Raw genomic sequence first — 22,430 nt, forward strand, 5'->3', positions numbered from 1 at the left:
TTTACCAGAGATACAAAGTGATTTGCTGAAAGTCACATGGAAGCTGGAATTCCAACTCAGGTCCTGTGATACCAAATCACAATAACCTTTCCTTGTACCATGCTCCTCTCCCTCTTCCCCCCTCTCCTCCTCCTCATTGCTTCTGGTTCTAGAGTCATTCACAATGAGTCCATTCCCTCATCAACTATTCCTTGGATAGTTCAAGACAGTGAGTATGTCTTTTTCACTAAGTCATTTCTTCTCTAGACTAACCATTCCTAGGTCCTGCAACCCATCTTCCTAAGTCTTGATCAAAGATTTAGAGCTAGAAGGACCTTAGGAGTCACTGAGTCACTTATTTTACAAATAAAGAAACTGAAGTCAAGAGAAATCACATGACTTGTCTAAACATATCAATAGTTAATTGGCAGAAAAGTAATTATGATGAAAAAACATTAATCCACCTCCAGAGAGAGAACTGATGAATTCTGAATACAAATTGAAGTATAATTTCTCACTTTCCTTTTCCTTTTTTTTTTGAAATATGGCTAACATGGAAATTTTTGCATGACTTCACATGTATAATTGTTATCATATTGCTTTCCTTCTCAGTGGGTGTGGGAGAGAAAAGAATATTAAAATAAATAAATAATAAAATTTAAATTTTTTTTAAAGGATCATCATACAAAAAAAAGTCAATTCTCAGAGATGACATTCAAACTGGGTCCTGTTACTCAAAATATGGCAACCTTTCTAATGGACCATGGAGAAGCTATCCCAAAGCCCTTTGCCATTCATGAGTTGACATGGCTTAAAAAGAGATCTCTTAAGTGTTTACCCTCTGGTAATATGCTTCACTGAAGTTGGTTGGTCAGGCTGCTCATTCAAAAACAAATACTATATCACTGGATCTATAAAACACTTCCAGCATAGTTAGTTATACCAGAGTTTCCATTCCACCCGCAAAGTTTTTGAGAACCAAGGATCTTTACCATGTCACAATAAGGCATCAGAACATGGAGGTAAGTTTAAAGTTGAAGTTTAAAAGTATAGAATAAACATTTGTTCTATAGAAAGAAGCACCAACCTATTTTATCAGAAATTTGGGAAAGAAGAAAAATTAATCACAGTGAATAAATTGTAGAGCTGATAAAGCCCATGTGTACAAAAAGCAGTAAAACTATCAGCCTGGGTTGATGATCCTGCCATCTAATTTAAGTTGTCTATTACCATATAACGTTAAGCTTTGCGATCTTTGAAAACATTTCATGTAAGCAACCATTCTATTTAGATGTTTTAATTTAGATGTTAACCATTTAAAATGACTAAATAATAGAAAAAATTGGTAGTAACAAGTAAATTTTGAGGTCAAAAATAGATTAAGCTTTTGTAAGCATAAATAGTGGGTCAGCTATGTGGCCCAGTAGATTGAATGCCCGAACTGAAGTCAGGAAGATTCATCTTCCTGAATTCAATTGGACCTTAGATACTGATGAGTAGTATGACCCTTGGCAAGTCACTTAACACTGTTTGCTTTAGTTGCCTCATCTCCAAATGAGCAGGAGAAGGAAATGTCAAACTACCCTAGTATCTTTGCTAAGAAAATCTCAAATGGAATGACAGATTTGATCACAATTGAAATAAATGTACAACATAAAAGCATGTGTTCTAATATATACCACTCTCAAGTATGTTGGGAAGATGCCACAGTCAACATTATTATGTACCTGCCATCCCTCCCACTCCATACCAGCCATCAGTCAAATAATACATGCCCTCCTGAACCTTGACTCCCCATATCACCCAACACTGGAGTCTTGAGCACTGGACTGACCTAGCTAAAAATAAGAGTGTCACAAATACACCCTACCCTAATATAATCAACTTGACCCCAGAAGTTCATTAACTCTTGCCTTGATTATAAGGCTGGATCATTAGAATGTAAACTCCTTGAGGATAGGATACTTTTTTTTTGGTCTTTCTATCCTTCAATGCTTAGCGGAGTGCCTCACAAAAAAAAAAAAAATATTTAATAAATGCTTGTTAGGGCGGCTAGGTGGCACAATGAATAGAGCACTGGCCCTGGAGTCAGGAGTACTTGAGTTCAAATCCGGCCTCAGATACTTAATAATTACTTAGCTGTGTGGCCTTGGGCAAGCCACTTTAACCCCATTGCCTTACCAAAAAAAAAAAAATCTTAAAAATTAAATGCTTGTTAATTCATTATTGACCAAATGCTGAACAACTTTTTAACTACTATGCACATACTACTCTTATCTCACTCCCTACTTTTCTCAGGGGCTAATAATCCAATAAACTTTATCTTGGTTATTACATCAGACATAATTCAATCCTATGATTGTGAATAGCAGATTGTCTTAGGAAAGCTTATTCCCTTGACATCACTCCCTGCTCCCAATTCCCCATTCCCATGAAGAAAACCAAGAAAGCTGGAGGCAGAGTTGAGGAGTGAGAGCATGCCATTAATAATAAAGCTGTAGTTGGATCAGATCTAGAGCTGCATATCTAAGCTGTACTTGCTATAAAGCCCCCCCCCCCCAATCTTGGATCCTAGAGAAATGATGTTGCATGGTGGGTCCTGAGACTCTTCTGGGCATCTGCTTCTCAAGGAAAAGCATCTGTGTGGTCAACCGTCCAGATGTCTCTAGTAAGAGGCATCTTTCTATAACAATGTTCCCTCCAGTTCCCATGGAGACATGAGTCTGCCCTGACTTGCAGGCAAGCTTTAAACTATACGCACATTTTTCCAAGACAACTCATTTAAAGGCTTATGGAAAGAAAGGGACGGTTATTAAATATCTTTCAGATTCTCAGTCTGATTTACTTCAAGCTCTGAGAAAGGAGTATCCTAAATTTCAGTCAGTTAACTAATTTTCAAAAACATTCAATACTTCTCTTTTTTCTAAGAACATTGGGAGGTGTAATGGAAATAGTACCAGGCATGGAATCAGGAAATCTCATCTTCCTGACCTCAGACACTTAGTAGCTGTGTGACACTGGGAAAGTCACTTAACCTTGTTTGTCTCAGTTGCTTCATCTGTAAAATGAGCTGGAGAAGGAAATGACAAACGACTACAGTGTCTTTGCCAAGAAAACCCCTAGATGGGGTCAATGGAGAATCAGACTGAAAAACCAACTTAATTGAACTTTTATATTAAAGATGTAGCTGGGGAGGGTTATAGACATATTGCAGATGGAAAAAGTGACATTGAATGGAACTAAACTACCATGTTTGGGTCACCCACTCACTAATAGTTGAGTCTGTTCGAATCAAACCTGTGGATGCCTGAAAAGCCACAACAGGTTAATGAGGTTGTGCCAGATCTGACTCTAGATCCCTGATCTTCTGAACCAGAGTACACCCATCCTCCTTCTAAGATAGCAAGGATTTTGCAAACCCATCAACACAGAATGATTGCAGCAAAGTAGAGAAGTCAACAGAATTTCCCCTTCTGGGTTGAATCTGTAGCCCCAGTGTAAGGGAAAGGAGTGGAGGGAGGGGGGGAAACCTCTGGAAAGTGCTGAAGTCAGCTGTCTGAGCCCCTGAGTCAGCATGCTCAAGACCAGACCAGCTCTTGGGAAACAAGTTTTTTCTCCCACAAAAACCCCAAAAAGAACAACAGCTTAAAGACCTCAAACCTGATACAAACAATTCCAGACAGAGAGTTCTAAGCTAACCACTGGCGCCAAGGAACTAAGGCATCCAACTCTAAGGTATTCATCACCACTACCACCCCCACTTAATAAAGGCCCCCTAATACCAGAGGCCAACAGCTGACACCTGAATATCAACAATGTGCCAAGTGCTGCATTCACACAATTATGAGAACAACACAGGAACAAGCAGAATGAACAACAAAATATTTTTGTAATTCCTCTGGGCTTGTACTGTCAAGTCTTAAAATTCCAATGGATAAAACACTAGCTCTGTCCATTAATGTGTTGCCCCCCCACTTTTTTAAAGAGAAAAGTTGATGGATAAGGTGCAAAAATGGTTTTAGATTCAGTCTCCTTAGCTATGTTACATTTATTCAGGAGCACTACGAAATTTTTGTGAATTGACAATAGGTGTAACCACTTGTCATCATCTATAGTGCTAGTTTTGGAGCAGGGAAAAACTGAGTTGAAATTAGACCTTTGAATCAGATCAGGTACTTTTCATAACTGCACACCTCTCTCTCTTCTTTCCCTTTCCTTTCTTCCTTTCATCTGCCTTCCCTCTTGTTCCTTCCCTTCCCTTCCTCTCCTTTCCCTATCCCCTTCCCCTTCTCCCCCAATCTCTCTCTCTCTCTCTCTCTCTCTCTCTCTCTCTCTCTCTCTCTCTCTCTCTCTCTCTCTCATCCTTACCTACCTCCTACTTCCAGATATGACAGAATTTTTAAAATTTAACAATGAAGACATCACTTCCCCAAAAGTTGTGCTACTTAAAGCTGATTACATTAACTCCTCTAAACTTGTTTCTTCATCTATAAATCAGGATAATAAAGCCTGCAGTCCCTGCCTCACAGGGTTTCTGAGACTCAGTGAAATAACAAAAGCAAAGCATTTTACAAAATATAAGACCCTAGAAAGATAGATATCAATTAATCTAATAATTAATATTAATTACAATGAACCTGTTCTAGGTAGAATCATTTGTGTAAATCCCCTGGCTTTAGTACTTTATGAAAGAAGAGGCATATTATATGGCATTTTTCAAGATCTGAGCAACTTCAGCTACCATAAACAGTGTCAGTAGCTTTGAATTTAGGGTAGCCAATGGATTATAAAGTCTCCCCTGGCTCAGCCCCAAGCTAGCCAACATATTCTCCACTCCATATAAGAAGATTTTGCCCATGTTCATACTCAAGACAGCATCAGTGGGTCTTCACATCCCTAGAAATGCCTTTCTTGCTCCTCAGTGGGAAGATTGACTTTGGAGTCAGAGAACCTGGATTCAAATCCTACCTCTGAAGACAGCTTCCTATGTACCATTGACCAAGTCATTTTAAGTCCCTGAGCATCAGTTTCTCAACTCTAAAATGAGAGGGTCCCATGGGCCTTAGATTTATGATTTCTCAGGGGGTTCTGAACAACTACTGCCCCTTTCAAATCTTTTAAAATTTTCTGCCCCTTATCATAAGATGGGGGAGACAGAGCCATGGAAAAGGAGAACCAAAGTGTTTTGTTTTAATGATTCATTAGATGACCATGCATCTCAGAAAACAAATAAGCAAGAGTGCAATCTTAAAGCATCATCTATCACTGGGCCTTAGAATTCTGACCAACCTCACATGCTTCCATTATACAATGAAAAGCATGGGTTTCCCAATGCCACAGGATCTTATAAGTAAAGGAAGAAAGGGCTGGATAAAAACTAGGGCATCAGCTCCCAATGCTGGTGTGGGGGGTGGGGGGTGGGGGGAAACATGAAATTCTGAGAAACAAAATACTAACTCCAAAGGCACCAAGAGTTTGAGAGGTTTGCAGTGACTTTCTTCATTCTATTCTCAATTCCAAAAGGACAAATAAAAGTTTTCCCTTCTTTGTGTCTCGGGTATCTCTCCTGTGGTCCTGGGCCAAAGGACCAGGGAGACACTAGGAATTTTGGGGGAGGCATGTATCATGCTACAAGCACAAAATCAGATGGAAACATTCCCCAGGATTGCCAGGGCTCTTCCTGGCATTTATCCACTCTGTGTGAGGGAATGTTAAAAGGCCCTTGGGAAACCATAGGATTTAGAGGAAAGAAACATAGAAGCCATCTCCTACCCTATGCCCCAAATGAGGCCTAGAGAGGTTCACTGACTTGCTTGACATGCATCTAGTAAGTAGCAGAGTGGGGAATGGAAATCTAGTCCTGACTCCAAACTCCAAACTACCTCTATGTTAAAAAACATTTTTAAAATGTTAAAAAATATTTCATACTTTGTAAAAATGTCCTGTAAACATATAAAGTGTTATTATCATGACTATTATAAAGAAAAGAATTCTAATTTGAATATATATTCCTGTATCTTTTCCTGAAACATTTTAATGCTTTATATCTGCTCCCAGTCTTCCTAGAAATATAAGTACAACTACCCAAAGGGCAGCTAGGTGGTGCAGAAGATAGAGTGTTGGACCTGGAGTCTGGAAGACTCATCTTCCTAAATTTAAATCTGGCTTCAGGCACTTACTAACTGGGTGACCCTGGGCAAGTCACATAACCCTGTTTGCCATAGTTTCCTTATCTGTAAAAATGAGCTGAAGAAGGAAATGGTAAACCACCCCAAACATCTACCCAGTATACCCTGAAAGAAGTCTGGAAGAGCTGTACACAACTGAAATAACTGAATAAAATTCAAAGGAGTGGAAAATACTCCAGAACTATTCCCAGAGGATCCAAGACTTTAGAGCTGTATTGGATCATTGAGTTCAAAAGGACTTCTCCCTTGCTTTTTTTTTTTTTTTTTGCCTAAGAAACTGAGGTCTATTCAGGTAAAAGAACTTGCCCATGGCCATGTAGTAAGTGATTTAGCCAGAATTTGAACTCAGGTCACTCAGAATACTTTCCATTGCAGCAATGCAACCTCCTCAGAAAGGAATTTCTTCCCATGACATTCTATTTACAAATAAGCCTGCTTTATGAAAGCTACCCAGGTAGCCCAGGTCCTCTTTGTGAGGCTATGATGTACTACTATCTATGACAGAATGAAAGGAGCACAAGTTTGAGACTTAGCAAGACTACTAATCTATGTGATTTGGACAAGTCATCTAGTTTCTCTAGGTTTAGATTCTCTCATCTGTAACATAAAGGAGTAAGATTAATCTCTAAAACCCATTTTACTTCTAAAATGCTATGGAGGAGTGTCATTTAGTTTTACTACATTGATTGGGGAGGAAATCAACTGAAACTTTTCACTGGAATAAAGAATTAGAATCTCAAGGAATGGCTGAACAAGTTATGGTACATATGCTTAGCACACAATAAGTGCTTAATAAATGTTTATTTGTTGATTTGTTAATTGATCAATGAATGTGATAGACTATCATGATTCTCTCATCTTCCCATTACTCTCATCTCCCAACCATATTTGGATTCAGGGAGCAGAAAAAGTCATGGCCTAACTTTCTTATCTATATGTCCAAGGACATAGGAATGGCATGATTCACTGAAACCACAGATAGAATCCCAAACCACAGATAGACCCCTTTAGCCAAGGGGGCTAAATTCCACACCTAATACATATAGACTAGGCAAGGATCTCAGGACTCCAAGCAGCTGTCTAATACCAAGTTATAGAACATGCTGATATACACTGATGGTTGTAAGAGCAGTTAGGTGGCATAGTGGAGAAAGTGCCCTGCCCAGAGTCAGGTATACTTGAATTTAAATCTGACCTCACACACTTACAAGCTATATGACCTTGGAAAAGTCATTTAATCCTGTTTAACCTCAATTTCCTCATCTGTAAATGAGTTGGAGGAGGAAATGGCTAACCACTCCAATGTCCTTGCTAAGAAAACCCCAAATGGGGTCCTGAAAAGTTGGATGTGGCTGAACAATAAAAGTGATAGAGCATTCACTGGGAGTTCTCTGAAATAGCAGTTCTCTGTTCTGAAGAACTTCTCCCATGGGTCAAAACCATTTTTCTAATAATACAAAGATACTTTAATTTCTAATGTGGCAAATATTAATAAAACTTCTTTGTGGTGTATTCTTGATAATTTTTAAGAGCGTATGGGGTCCTGAGACTAAAAAATTTGAGAACCATTGTCCTAAACCAATGAAATCATAGGTCAGGAAAAGAGTTTCCCCCATCACTGGGAATAATTAAGCAGAAAATAAGTACACCACTTAAGTTCCTTCCCATACTAAGAGTCTATGATTCAATGTGCAAAGCCATTACCTTTCACCAAACAGTGGTACTGCAAGAATATTTGGATTGCTTGATCTTGAATTAAATTAGTCTTTGGATATTTATAAGGTCTGGGGCATTTGTTCATTTAAAGCCCTCACAATCTGGCCCCTTCCTATCTCTCTAGACTTTATTAAGTTTTACAATCCTCCTACATACACTGAAAGATTCAGCTACAGGGGTAGCTAGGTGATATAGTGGACCCTGGAGTAATGAGGACCTGAGTTCAAATGTGACTTCAGACACTTAATACTTACTTAGCTGTGTGATCTACCAAAAACCCACAAAACTTATTTACTGTTCTTCACATGTGGCATTGCCTGTCCCCCACGGCTGAAATGTTCTCCATTCCTCATATCCATGGCATTGCTTTTCTGATGTTTTTCAAAACAGCTCAAATCACCCTTTCTGCAAGAAGGTATTTTCTTCTTGATTGTTCTTCCCCCTGACCTCCCCAATCCCCCATGTCTCTGCCATGCCTTCTCTCTGGGATTACTTTTCACTTACATTGCACATATTTTATAGCTACATTGTTCTTGACATATTGTCTACCTCAGTAAAGTTCCTTATGGGCAGGTGGTTCAGTGGATAGAGTACCAGGTCTGGAGTCAGAAAGACTAATATGTCAGATGTTTAATCTCTGACACTAACTAGTTAGGTGACCCTGGGCAGGCCACTTAACTCCTTTTGCCTCAGTTTCTTCAACTCCAAAATGATCTGGAGAGCAAAATGGCAAACTACACCAGTATCTTTGATAAGAAAAATCCTAAACAGGGTCATGAAGAATTGGACAGGACTGAACGATGACAACTGAACACTGTGTCTAATCCATAGCAGACTCTTCAAAATTGTTTCCTGACTGATGCACAAAGCTCAAGAAACTCATCACCCAATAGATTTTGAGTTGGTGTCTCTTCTTTCTGACTTGACTCCTCCTCACTTCTCAATCAGCAAGCTCAAAATAAATTGAAAAGGTTCTAACACATCTGGGTCAAGAGTTGCATATACAAATCCAAGTTGTAAATTTCAAGACATTTTGGGTACTGAGAAATTTCTCTCTATTCTGAGGAATATTTCTTCACTGTTTCTCCCAAACCACAGCACACACCATGACCTAGACTTACTTCCTTAATGATCAGAATTTTTCAGTTTCTGTTCTATATTCAAAGTTCTCTCACACTCCTGCATCATCAGGTTTTTTTTATTTTTAGGCAGTGTGGAACAGTGGATAGAACTCTATACTTAGAGGAAGAAAGACCTGGGTTCAAATCCTATATTGGACATGAAATGGCTTGTAGAACTCTGTGTAAGTCACTTCACAGCTCTGTGCCTGTATCCTCAGCTGTAAAATGAATGAGTTCAGCTCAGTGGCCTCCAATGTCCCATAGAGCTGTAAATTTATGATCCTGTGTTTTCTCCCCTCTTTTCTATTTTTGTTTATGTTTATTTTAAGGGATATCTCTATGGGAAGTAGAGAAAGGAAATACAAGTGATATAACAGTAAAATTTAACTTTAATTTATAAAATGTTCAGCACCTTTGACAGAACCATATTTTTTCTTTTGTTCCTCATAAAACTAAGGCCTCTCTCCTTAGAGATGTACTTGTTTTTATAAACTGTGAAGGGCTGTCGTATAAAAGAGGGGAAATAAATTTGTTTTGCATTGCTCCTATAGGAATGAAAGAAGGGAGCTAGGTGGCCCAGTTGGTAAAGAGCTGGGTCTAGAGTCAGAAAAACCTGAGTTCAAATGTGGTCTCAGTCTCTTACTAGATGTGTGAGTCTGGACAAGTCACTAAATCTTTGTTTGCCTTAATCCACTGGAGAAGGAAATGGCAAACCACTCTAGTATCCTTGCCAAGAAAATTCTTAAAAGGGTCATGAAGACGTGGACATAATTGAATGACTGAATAACAATGACAACAGACTTAATCAAAAGTCTATAATCAAGTCCTCTTCACTTCCCTACCCTCTTCCTTCTTGTGCAAGTGTATGTATGTGTATGTGTATGTGTATGTGTATGTGTATGTGTATGTGTATGTGTATGTGAACCTTCAAGCAACCTGAGCCATCCAGTATCACTCTGGTAACAATGAGCTCCCTATTATTGGTAGAGCCCAAAACTTTCTTTCAGGGAAGCAACAGATGAGATCCTTATGTTGAGTGATAGATTAAATTATATCTTGCAAACTACATTCTAATTTTAAGATTCTGTTTTTTATTTTTTTCTAAATTATCCCCTTGGATGACTAGAACAGCGCTCTGTATACAATAGGCATCAACTAAATGTTCACTGTTTAATTGTCTTCCCTGAGGAAAGCAGTCATGGTAGAAATTCCTATCAGCCTTGCCACAATCTACGACTCTGAAACAAGGAAATTCATTAAATTTCTGCAGCTGGAAGGAACCTCAGAAAATAAATAGTCCAACTCCCTCACTTTACAGATGAGGAAACTGAGACCCAAGGAGTTAAATGTTTTGTTTAGATCAGGTGGATAATAAATGTTTGCAGCAGGATTTGAACCAGGTCCAGCAATTATAGTCACTGCTTTTTTCACTATATCATGCTGCCTTCCCAGAACAGAAGTAGACAAGGTGGATGGTTCAAGAAACAGTGCCCGTTAGCGATTATGAGTCAATGCTGCTTATCAAAGCACTCAATCAATCAACCTGTGATTATACTTTGATAGCACTTTGAGCTTTTCAAGAAATCAATTAATTAACCTTTAATTGATGGCACTTTGATAGTACCTGATAGTATGTTTAAAGATAAATAACACGAGTTGAAGAGGCATAAAGATCTATTATAGTAGAGGTAAAGAAAGGAGGGTATGAACACTGAGTAAATCCTATTGAATAGATTTGGCCCAGAGAGGGAATAAGATACATTCCCACTTGGCTTTGAAAATCTATCCTGCTCTACAGGGAAATGGGGTAGGAGGGGAAGGGAAAGAAAAGGGAATAAGGGACTGAAAAAAGAGAAGGCCAGTGAAAATAAAATGAAAGTTAAAATTGGAAAGAAAAGTTAAAGGGGAAAGGGAGTAAAACTTTGGTGAGGAGGAATAAGAGGAAGGAAAGAGAAAAATATAAATGGGGAAAGATAGCATGGAGGAGGAAAACAGAATTAGTAATCTTGACTATAAATGTGAATGGGATAAATTCTCCCATAAAAACGGAAGCAGATAGCAGAATGGATTAAAAATCAGAATCCTACAATATATTATTTACAGGAGATGCATTTGAAGCAGAGAGATGAACACAGGATAAAGGTAAAAGGCTAGAGCAAAATATATTATGTTTGAATTGAAATAAAAAAATCAGGGGTAGTGATCCTGATTCCCAGATAAAGCAAAAGCAAAAATTGATCTCATTAAAAGTGTTAAGGAAGGAAACTACATCTTCTTAAAAGGCACCATAGGCAATAAAGCTATATCAATATTAAACATGTATGCACCTAGTGGTATAGCATCCAAATTCCTAGAGGAAAAGCTGAGTGAATTACAAGGAGACATAGACAGCAAAACTTTAATAATGGGGGACCTCAACCTCCCTCTCTCAGAACTAGATAAATCTAACCATAAAATAAAAAAGAAAGAAGCTAAGAAGGTGAGCAAAATCTTAGAAAACTTAGATCTATGTGACAGACCTCTAGAGAAAACAATGGGGATAGAAAAGAATATACCTTTTTCTCTGCAGTAAATAGCACCTATACCAAAATTGACCATGTACTAGAATATAAAAACTTTATAATCAAATGCAGGAAGGTGGAAATAACAAATGCATACTTTTCAGATCATGATGCAATAAAAACTACATGTGATAAAGGATCATGAAAAGATAAACAAAGCATTATTTGGAAACTAAATAGCATAATTTCTTTTTATGTTTTTGCAAGGCAAATGGGGTTAAGTGGCCTGCCCAAGGCCACACAGCTAGGTAATTATTAAGTGTCTGAGACTGGATTTGAACCCAGGTACTCCTGACTCCAGGGCTGGTGCTTTATCCACTGCACCACCTAGCCACCCCTAAATAGCATAATTTTAAAGAATGAATGAATGAATCAAACAACAAATCATAGAAAGAATCGATAATTTCATCTAAGAAAGTGATAACAATGAGACATCATACCAAAATTTATGGGATACAGCCAAGGCAGTTTTTAGGGGGAAATTTTATATTTCTAAATGTTCATATGAATAAAATAGAGAAAGAGGAGATCAATGAATTGGATATGCAACTAAAAAAGCTAGAAAAAGAACAAATTAAAGATTCCCAATTAAATATAAAATTAAAAATTCTGAAAATCAAGGGAACAATTAATAAAATTGAAAATAGGAAAACCATTGACATAATAAATAAAACTAAGAGTTGGTTTTATGAAGAAAAACAAATAAAATAGATAAACCTTTGGTTAAACTGGTTAAAAAAAATGAAAACCAAATTACCAGTATAAAATATGAAAAGAATAAACTAACCACAATAAAGAAGAAATTAAAGAGATAATTCATAATTTTGATAACCAGAGTAAAATAGATGAATATTTACAAAAGTACAAATTGCCCAAATTAATAGAAGAGGAAATAAAATACTTGAATTACCCCATTTCAGAAAAAAAATTGAAGAAACCATCAATAAACTCCTTAAGATAAAGTCTCTGGGTCCAGATGGATTTACAAGTGAATTCTACTACACATTTAAGAAACAATTAATTCCAATTCTACATAAACTGTTTTAAAAATTAGAGACACAGTAGATAGAGTACTTGTCTTGGAATCAGGAGGACCTGAATTAAAATTTGACCTCAGACATTTAATAGTTACCTAGTTGTGAGAACTTAGGCAAGTCACTTAACCCCAATGACTAGCAAAAAAAAAAAAAAATAGGAGGAGTTCTGCCAAATTCCTTTAATGACACCAATATGGTATTTTTACCTAAACCAGGAAGAACCAAAGCAGTCAAAGAAAATTACAGACCAATCTCCTTAATGAACATTGAAGTAAAAATCTTAAATAAAAGTACAAAGAGATTATAGCAAGTTATTACTAGGTTAATACATCATGAATGGGTAGAATTATATACCAGGTAGGAATGGATGGTTCAATGTTAGGAAAACACTCAACATAATTGAACATATCAATAACAAAACCAACAGAAATCATATGAATATCTCAATAGATTCTGAAAAAAACCTTTGACAAAATATAATACCCATTCCCACTAAAAACACTAGAAAGTATAGGAATAAATGGAGTTTTCCTTAAAAAATAAGCAGTATCTATCTAAAAACATCAACAATATTGTACATAATAGGGTTTTAGGAGCATTTCCAATAAGATCAATGATGGAACAAAGATGTCCATTATCACCATTACTATTTAATATAGTATTAGAAATGTTAGCTTTAGCAATAAGAGAAGAAAAAGAAACTGAAGGAATTAGAACTGTCAATGAAGAAGCAAAGCTTGCACTCACCGAAGATGATACGATAGTTTACTTAGAGAACCTGAGAAAATCATCTAAAAAACTACTTGAAACAATTAACAAATTCAGCAAAGTAGTAGGATATAAAATTAACCCACATAAATCATCAGTATATCTATATATGAACAACAAAGCCCAAGAGCAAGAAATTGAAACAGAAATTCCATTTAAAGTAATTGCAGACAACATTAAATATTTGGGAATCTACTTCTCAAGACAAACCCACAAACTGTATGAACAGTTACAAAGCACTTCTCACACAAATAAAGTCAGATCTAAGCAACTGGAAAAATGTCAATTGCTTGCGGTTAAGTCAAGCTAATCTAACAAAAACAACAATCTACTCAAATTAATTTACTTATTCAGTACCATACCACTCAAACTACCAAATAGCTATTTTACTGAGCTAGAAAAAATAATAAAAAAATTCATCTGGAGCAACAAGATGTTGAGAATAACAAGGGAACTGATGAAAAAATATAAAGGAGGGTGGGCTTAGCTCTACCAGACTTAAAGCTACAATAAAGCAGCAGTCATCAAAACTGCTTTGTATTGATTAAGAAGTAGCGTAATGAATCAGTGACTATAGAAATCTCATATTTGACAAACCCTAAGACATCAGCTTCTGGGATAAGAACTCACTATTTGACAAAAATTGTTGGGAAAATTACAAAATAATATGGAAAAAAACTAGGCATAGACTCACATCTCACACCAAAATAAGGTCAAAATGGGTACAGGATTTAGACATAAAGTGTAACACCAAACTCCAATTAACAGACCAAAAATACTCTGTTAGATCTATGGAAAGGAGAGAAATTCATGACCAAGCAAGAAAGAGAATAAATTACAAATTGCAAAATGAATGATTTTGACCATATTAAATTAGAAAGGTTTTGCATTCATAAAACTAATGCTGCCAAAATTAGAAGAAAAACAGAAAGCTGGGAAACAATTTTCACAGCTAGGGGTTCTAATAAAGGTCTCATTTCTAAAATACATAGAGAATTGCAATAAATTTATAAGATTAAAAGTCATTTAACAATTAATAAATGGTCAAAGGATATGAACACAATGTTAGAGAGGTTGTGGGAGAATTGTGACTTTAATGTATTGTTGGTTGAGTTGTGAATTGATCCAACCATTCTGGAGAACAATATGGAACTATGCTCAAAGAGCAAAGAGCAACCCAGCAATGTTGATACTAGACCTATATCCAGGAGAAATCATAAAAAATGGGAAAAGTCCCACATGTTCCAAAATATTCATAGCAGCTCTTTTTTGTATTGGCAAAGAATTGGAAATTGAAGGAACACCTATCAACTGGGGAATGGCTGAATAAATTATGGTATATGAATGTTTTAGTATACTATTGTTCTATAAGAAACCATGAATGATGCAACTCTAGAGAAGCATGGAATGAATTATAGGAAATGATGCTGAGCAAGGGGAGCAGAACCAAGAGAACATTGTGCACATCAACAGCAACATTGTGAATTGATCAGCCTTGATAGATGCAGCACCTCTCAACAGTTCAGAGATCTAGGACAACCCTAGGAGACCAGCTATGGACAATACCATTCCCATTCAGAGTAAGGAAAACAAAACAAAACAAAAATCTTACAGAATCTGAATGAACACTACATTCACTTTAAAAATTTTTCTCCTTTCTTTCCTATCTCGTAGTTTTCTTTCTTTTCCCTTAATCCTAATTCCTCATGCCAAAAATGACTACTCTATAAATATGTTAAACACAAATGTGTATGTATAATATTCACCTGATTGTTTGCCACTGGCGGGGGAGGGGGAGGGTAGAAAGGGAGGGCAGAAAGAAATTATGTAACTTAAAAATATGCATATAGGGGATAGCTAGGTGGTGCAGTAGATATAGCACTAGTCCTGGAATCAGGAGGACCTGAGTTCAAATTTGGTCTTAGACACTTAAAAATTACTCAGCTGAAGGACTTTGGGCAAGTCATTTAACTCCATTGCTTTGCAAAAAACAAAAACAACTATGAATATTCATGTGGATGAATGTTGAAAAACTTTCAAAACATGTTATTGGAAAAGTAAAATATCAATTGAAAAAATAAAAATGAGAGAGAGAGAGAGAGAGAGAGAGAGAGAGAGAGAGAGAGAGAGAGAGAGAGAGAAAGTATTCTTTTCTGCAAGAACATCCAATAGCAGTTAAGGAGGTAAGATATCTATTATGGCAGTCGCATTCACACCTTTGAAGGCTTAAGCAAAGCAGAAGTAATTCCCTTGTCACACACCTACCTGAACAGAGGACCCCCTTGTTTCTGGCACAGGAAAAGTTGTCACACTCGCAGAAGGGTCCATAGATCTTCCCAAATTCACTCTCGTAGCAGGAGCATTGATTGCAGCTGCACTCCCCCCGCCCACTACACAGGGGCTTGCCCTCAGTCTCCCGGCACAAATTTTGGTAAAGGTCCCGGTTCTCTCCCTCCTGACATTCGCACTTGGAGCCCAGGTAGCTAGGGTAGCATTCACAAGTGCCACAGGTGTAGGTCCCATTCCCGCTGCACCGGGAGCTGTCCTGTTCAGTCCTATTGGTGCAGCCACATAAGCAGTTGTAGGTGACCACGAGCTCCAGGGTATCTCGGAATCCCACAGGCCTCAAGGTGAACTTGTGCACGGTGTCTTTGGAAGGACAACTTCGGGCTTCTACAGACACCTCAAATGATACCTAGGGAGGCCAGAAGAGAGAAACTGTACAAAGATTCTAAAGAGATAAATTGAAGAATAATAAAACAAAAAAGAATGCTGAATTAATATTATCAGCCTGGGTAGGGAAAGGAGAAAATGCACTTCCTTCCTTTGTCATAGGAGGTGTTGGGGGAACTAAAGATATAGAATATTATATATACCTTGTCAGCTGCAGGTTGTCTGAAGATGGTTTTGTTGAATTCTTGGACTTTACTTTTTTAAATATCATTTCTATAGGCAAAGACTCCATGGTTAGAGGAAGGGAAGAAGGAGTCTACTTGATGACACAAAAACAAGAGCCATCAATAAAACTTTAAAAAAAAATTGGCATCGAAAGGATTCTGTTATTTCACTGGTATAGGGAATGGCAGAAAGGAAAATTATTCTTCCAAAGCAAACCAATGCATTCTGTATAAGCTATAGTCACCTGGAATAGTGCATGGGGAAGTGACCTGGCCACAGCACATAGCCAGGATGCATGGGAGGTTAGATTTAAATCTGGATTTTTCTAACTGAGGCTGACTATCTACTTTGCTCCATTATATCACCAAAAAAAAAATTAAAAAGCATTGGCACATAAATGAACTTTGGATATTCACAGCAGTCCTGTGAACAGTTTACCTATTTACTAAAGCCTAAATTCTTTCTACTACATTTGCTTAATACAAAATAAGTGCTGAATGAATATTTTATCCATTTGTCTATCTATTCTATATTACCTCTCATACAACTATATAAGAAGGCATGACAAAACTACCCTGAGGGAGATACTAATAAAGTGCCAGCAGAAGAGAAGAACAAACAATGTTCAGGAGTCAGGGGAAGGTTATGTGAAGGAGTTTGCCTCCATTCAAATGCATTATTAATCACCTACCATATGCAAAGGTACAATGTGGGGATGCACAGACAAAATGAAAAAATCTTTGTCCTTCATCTCCTGAAAGTTGGAATTTGAGGTTATCCTTAAGGTATCTCAATGGAGGAGACAGAACATCATGGAACTATGGGAGGGGGACACTAGACCAAGAGGAAGAAGTTCTTGATTGACATGTGTAATCTTGCCACTGCTAGGTCTTAGTTTACTCGTATTAGGGCCTTGGACTAGACCAAAGGTTCTTAAACTTTGCTGCACCATAGACTCCTTTGGCAGTCTGGGGAAATCTTTGCAGGGAGGTGTTTTGAGGGGAGTGGTAGAACAGCTTATTTTCCCATATCTCTTACAAATATAATACAGTACTTCTCTGATTATGATCAGTTCATTGCTAATTTTAAAATAGTTGAGCCAACACACAGTTCGCAATGTAAGGAAGAGATTTGACGTATAGCATAGCAATTACTCATTTGAGATGAGATTGACAGCTGACAAATGTCATCATTAATTCCTAACTCCTGTTTAGCAGAAGTGTGTTTAGGTTGGTTCTACTATACATGTTAGGTGTTCTAGATATTATAAATTATAGAGATACAAGTTAGATTTGAGGGCAAAATCCTAAAGAAATTAACTGTTTAGGGAGTCTATATTTTTAATGCATAAAATAAAATAATAGGGTTACAGAGAAAACCAATTCTATTGAAATACAGTTATAAATAAAATTATAAAAATACTGATATAATGAGTCCATCTTGCTATGGTTCATGGGAAGACATGAATAGGTATCTCTAAAGTCTTCTTCCCTCCTCCCTTCACCAAGGGATACTTTACTTCTTACCAGGAAGGGAAGCAGTAGATTGGGATCAGAAGCTGGCCACTCTATTTTCCTCAAGGAGCTAGAATTCTGTCAATCTGTTTCCTTAAATAGTGTGAGGCTAGGTGAAGTAACTTTAAGATTCAAGCTAAAATTCCTAATTACTATTCATTAATGGGGAAAGGAGGACCTCAAGTTTTATATCCAAGGCATGTTTCCTTTCCCACCAAATGCCAGTTTCACAATTTGACACACATTGCAAATAAATTCATTTATCCATGTTGAAGACAAAACAGAAATCAGAGAAGGTGAAGTCAAGATGCAGAATGGTCACAACTGCCATATCCCCCCTCAAAAAATTCTCCTACAAAATGACCACAGAAAATGTCAAATCAAATTTTGAGCAGAAAAGCTAACAAATAATCAAAGTGAGTTATTTTTTAAATCCAGAGCAGTTTAGCAAAACAAAGAGGTTTGTGGACACTGGTGTAGAGGCTCACTGGGAATGTAGAGGAGCCAGCAATGGATTTGCCCAATGAATAAGGATGATAAGGAAATTGAATACCAGAACCAAAAGATTTCAGGGCACCTATACTAGAACTGGGAACAGAATAGGTGCCATTGGCAGTTAAACATCCTATTATTACCCAGTTCTGGATTGCAATTCAATGTAAAAAGAAGAGGTTGTGGACACAAGGGAGCAGGATTCCTACCTGTATAAGGACCAATACACAGGCCAGGAGGGCAGTGACCAGAACTCTCCCTTAATCACGCCACCTTAGAAGCACAGAAACTTATGAGGTCCCAGATCAAGCTATAGAAAGAAGCTCAGGCCAGCCATCCCCCTCACCAGAGATGAGCAGTTTTGTTATAACAAAGTTCAAAGTCAGGAAATAGACTGGAAAATGAGCAAACAACCAAAAAATAGCCCAAACATAAAAAAAGATTCTGTGGAATTAGGGAAGCTCAAGACACAAATTCAGAAGACAAAGACTTGCAAACATCTACATGCAAAGTCTAAAAGAAATCTGCAAATTAGACACAAACTTGGCAAGACCTACTAAAAGAACTAAAGAGAGAGATTTAAAAATAGAGCAAATAAATTATTTAAAAACATCAAATAAGAGCAAGAGAGGAAAAATGGGGGGCGGGAATGAGACCTATGAGAAAATATATGGCAGACAATACTGAAAAAAGGAGCTGTCCTATTGGAAGAGAGACATCTCAGTTTAGCCAAGACAGAGAGTCCCAAATCTCATCCAAGAGGAAAATCTCTAGTAAAGCAAGATGAAGATAGGGACATTATAAAGACTGCCAGTTCTACTCATGCCAGCTTTTTCCAAGAATATCTCTCCATTTAGTACCTGCAAGATAGTTTGGTATTGTACATCTTTCATGAAGCTGAAAATGAAAAGAAACTCAGATCTCTCCCCTTTCCCACTCTTGCTGAACCCTACTGTACCTATTTTATTTTTTCAGTTACATGCAAAGACAGTTTTCAATTGTTCTATCTCCTCTTCCCTCTCAATGAATACCAGAATACCAGAATACCAGAATAATCCTATATAAGTTATATAAGTATAATCATGTTTAACATATTGGTCATATTGTGAAAGAACAATCAGAATTAAAGGGGGGGGAACCATGAGAAAAAAGGAAAAAATAAACAACTTTTAAAAAGTGAAAAGAGTATGCTTTGGTCTGCATTTAGACTCCATAGTTCTTTCTCTGGATGTGGATGGCATTTTCCATCACAAATCTTTTAAAATTGTCCTTGGACACTGAACTGCTAAAAGGAGCTAAGTCCATCATAGTTGATTATCATAGTTGGTTAGCATATAATGAATCCTCCCCAATCCTCATGCATATGGGGGGCACTGAGTACTCAACCTCCACCAATGAGGAGGAAATCTCATATATTTGACTTTTTTTTTGTTTTTTGTTTTGCAAGGCAATGGAGGATTAAGTGACTTGCCCAAGGTCACAGAGCTGAGTAATTATTAAGTATCTTAGATAGGATTTGAACTCAGATCCTCCTGACTCCAGAGCCAGTGCTCTATCCACTGTACCATCTAGCTGCCATAATTGGCCTTTTAAACCAAAGGTTGTATTTAAAAAGAAAGTTTATAGATGTCAAGTTAAGATGTCCTAAAATTTAACTAATTTTAAGAGTCCTTCAATCTCTAAAATCCTACAGCAATTGACTAAAGGAAGGAAATTAAGAATTCAGGGAAAGAAAATAAGAAAGCACATTTGGGCTTCTTTCTTAGAATATATATATACATATATATATATATATATTTTTTTTTTTTTTAACAATTTCTCTGTTTCTTTCTACAATAAAATCATTCCTTTTAGAAAACACATTCATTGTATAGAGTCTGAAGGTTGGGTTGTTTTTTTCTTTCGGTGCCTTCACATGTTAAACATTAACAAAGACAACAATGTGTTGTGTGCATGTTAAAAGGCAGGGCTAACTTTACTAATAAAATCTCCAGTCTAATGAGCTCACAGTTATATAAAAACTGATCCTTTGGAGTAAAACATCTGCCAAAGTTTAGAATGTGTAAGGGCTAATTATACTTTAGAATGTCTAATGAGTAGGAATTTTTTATAGCCTATAATAATTTTCAAATGGTTTTTAAAAATAAATCTACAAATCAAGGGTCAGCCTTGAAAGAAAAGAGTTTCACGACTCAGATCAAAGGAAAAGACAAAAATAGAAAGACATTCTGATATTTGGAGAATTGATTTCTGATAACCATGATAATAATACTGTCTTAAAATGATGTAGAAATTTAGAGTTATTTCTTCAAAATAAATCTGTATGATAGGTAATCTTATTTCCATTATACAGATGAGGAAAATGAGTCAAGGGGTTACCTGAGTTCATCAAAATATACAATTAGTAAACAAGAGATTCAGGATTTGAGCCCAGTTTTTTTGCATCAAAAGCCCAGTGGTCTTCCCACAACACTGAAGTAGGCATTATGAAAATAAAGTTAGAATGAGATGGCAAAAGAGAGTAGAGAAAGTTTTTCAATCACAAGTGTGGAAAATTCAATAGGGATTCATGAGATATGAATTAAAACAATGTAAATTAATAGTGAGGAAGCATCTGAGGATTCTCCATATCATGAATTTGTTGTATATGTTATCAGGCATCATCTTATAATTTTTTCCAACAATGCTTGTCACTAAGAAGTAGAAGTGAAATGATTGGTGAGGATTATTCAGTGTTGAGGATTGGCCATGATTGCAGGACTGAAACTAAAGTACCCTCAAGAGATCATCTAATTCAGATGCCTTCTCATTTACAGGGGAGTCACAGGGAAGATGGTGACTTTGCCAAGGTCATACAGTGAGCAACTGAGTCAATATTTGAACTTACATGTATGACTCTTAATTCAGAGAGTCTTCTCAGGGACCATACTTCATACTACTTGGAATAATATCACTGTAAAAACTAACTCAGTATCTCTAGGAGGCTGCTAGGTGGCCCAGTGGATAGAGCACCTGGAGTCAGGAGTACCTGAGTTCAAATATGATCTCAGATACTTAATAATTACCTACCTGTGTGATCTAACGCAAGTCACTTAACCTCACTGCCTTGCCAACCCCTCCCCACAAAAGTTAAAATTAACTCAGGATTTCTACTGGGCAAAAAGTCAAATGAAGCCAGTAAGATGTAAAGGATAGGAGAATAGATAGATTCAAGGTACTAGAAGTAACAATGAAGGACAAAGCAGATTCTTTGCATCAAGAAAAGTGGGAGAAGTATTAAGACAATGATGGTGCAAGCAAAAAGAGGAAGTACACATTGGATATTTAATTTAAAAAATATATTGTATTGATGTTCTTTTCTTAACAACACTGTAACTTCCTAATGATTCCCCTCCCCCATGCCTCCTAAAATGTTAGATGTTTTAATGCTGGATTTGAAATCAGGAAGGTCCAAGTTTTAATTCTCCCTCAGATACTTATTATCTGGGTAGTCTACTCTCTGAGTCTCAGTTTCCTCCCCTGCAAAGTTTGGGGAGTGACGGGGGAGGGAAGATGATCCAATGGCTTCTAAGGTCCTATGAGATTTATTTGCTTAGAATGATGATGAAATGCATGACTATGTTGGTGAATACATGAAAATTGTCATAATTGAAGATATTAAGAATTTATAAAGTCTGAAAATAACGAGAGCAGAGCATTAAAAAGGATTGTCAACATTATGTTGAAAGCATCAAAGAATATTTTGGAGAAGAGGGTAGAGAAGAAAATTATAAACATGATCCAAAAAGTCACTGAAGAAGGGGAGAGTTTCCCTGATAGTGATGAAAATGGGGGGAGCGGGGAATATTTTAACTGAATGGCACAAACATGGCTAATATGGAAATGTGTTCTGCATGACCTCACACATATAATGAAGATCAAATTGCATGCCTTCTCAGGAAGGAGGATTAGGAGGGAAGGAGAGAATTTAAAACTCAAAATTTTAAGAAATGATCATTAAAATTTTTTATATTAATCGGGAAATATTTAATGAAATAAGATAATTAAAAACAATTGAATAGCACAAACTTCAAAGAAACTACTGAGTGATAGCAGCAGGGAAGCAAAAAATCAGGCCCAGATTCCTGCCTTTATTTCTCTTAATTAGACTACATAA

General features: G+C 36.9%; 1 protein-coding gene across 1 annotated transcript in view; it reads right to left on the reverse strand.

Moving 5' to 3' along the window:
- The window catches only part of ITGB5 (integrin subunit beta 5), a 200,460-nt gene that overhangs the window by 46,206 nt on the left and 131,824 nt on the right, over nt 1–22,430 (reverse strand). Inside the window, exon 10 of the mRNA XM_074214694.1 lies at nt 15,636–16,065. Within this exon, the coding sequence (XP_074070795.1) occupies nt 15,636–16,065 (430 nt within the window). The remainder of the gene's footprint in view (nt 1–15,635; nt 16,066–22,430) is intronic.

Source organism: Macrotis lagotis, chromosome 1 (genome assembly GCF_037893015.1).
Source record: "Macrotis lagotis isolate mMagLag1 chromosome 1, bilby.v1.9.chrom.fasta, whole genome shotgun sequence".
NCBI lineage: Eukaryota > Metazoa > Chordata > Mammalia > Peramelemorphia > Peramelidae > Macrotis > Macrotis lagotis.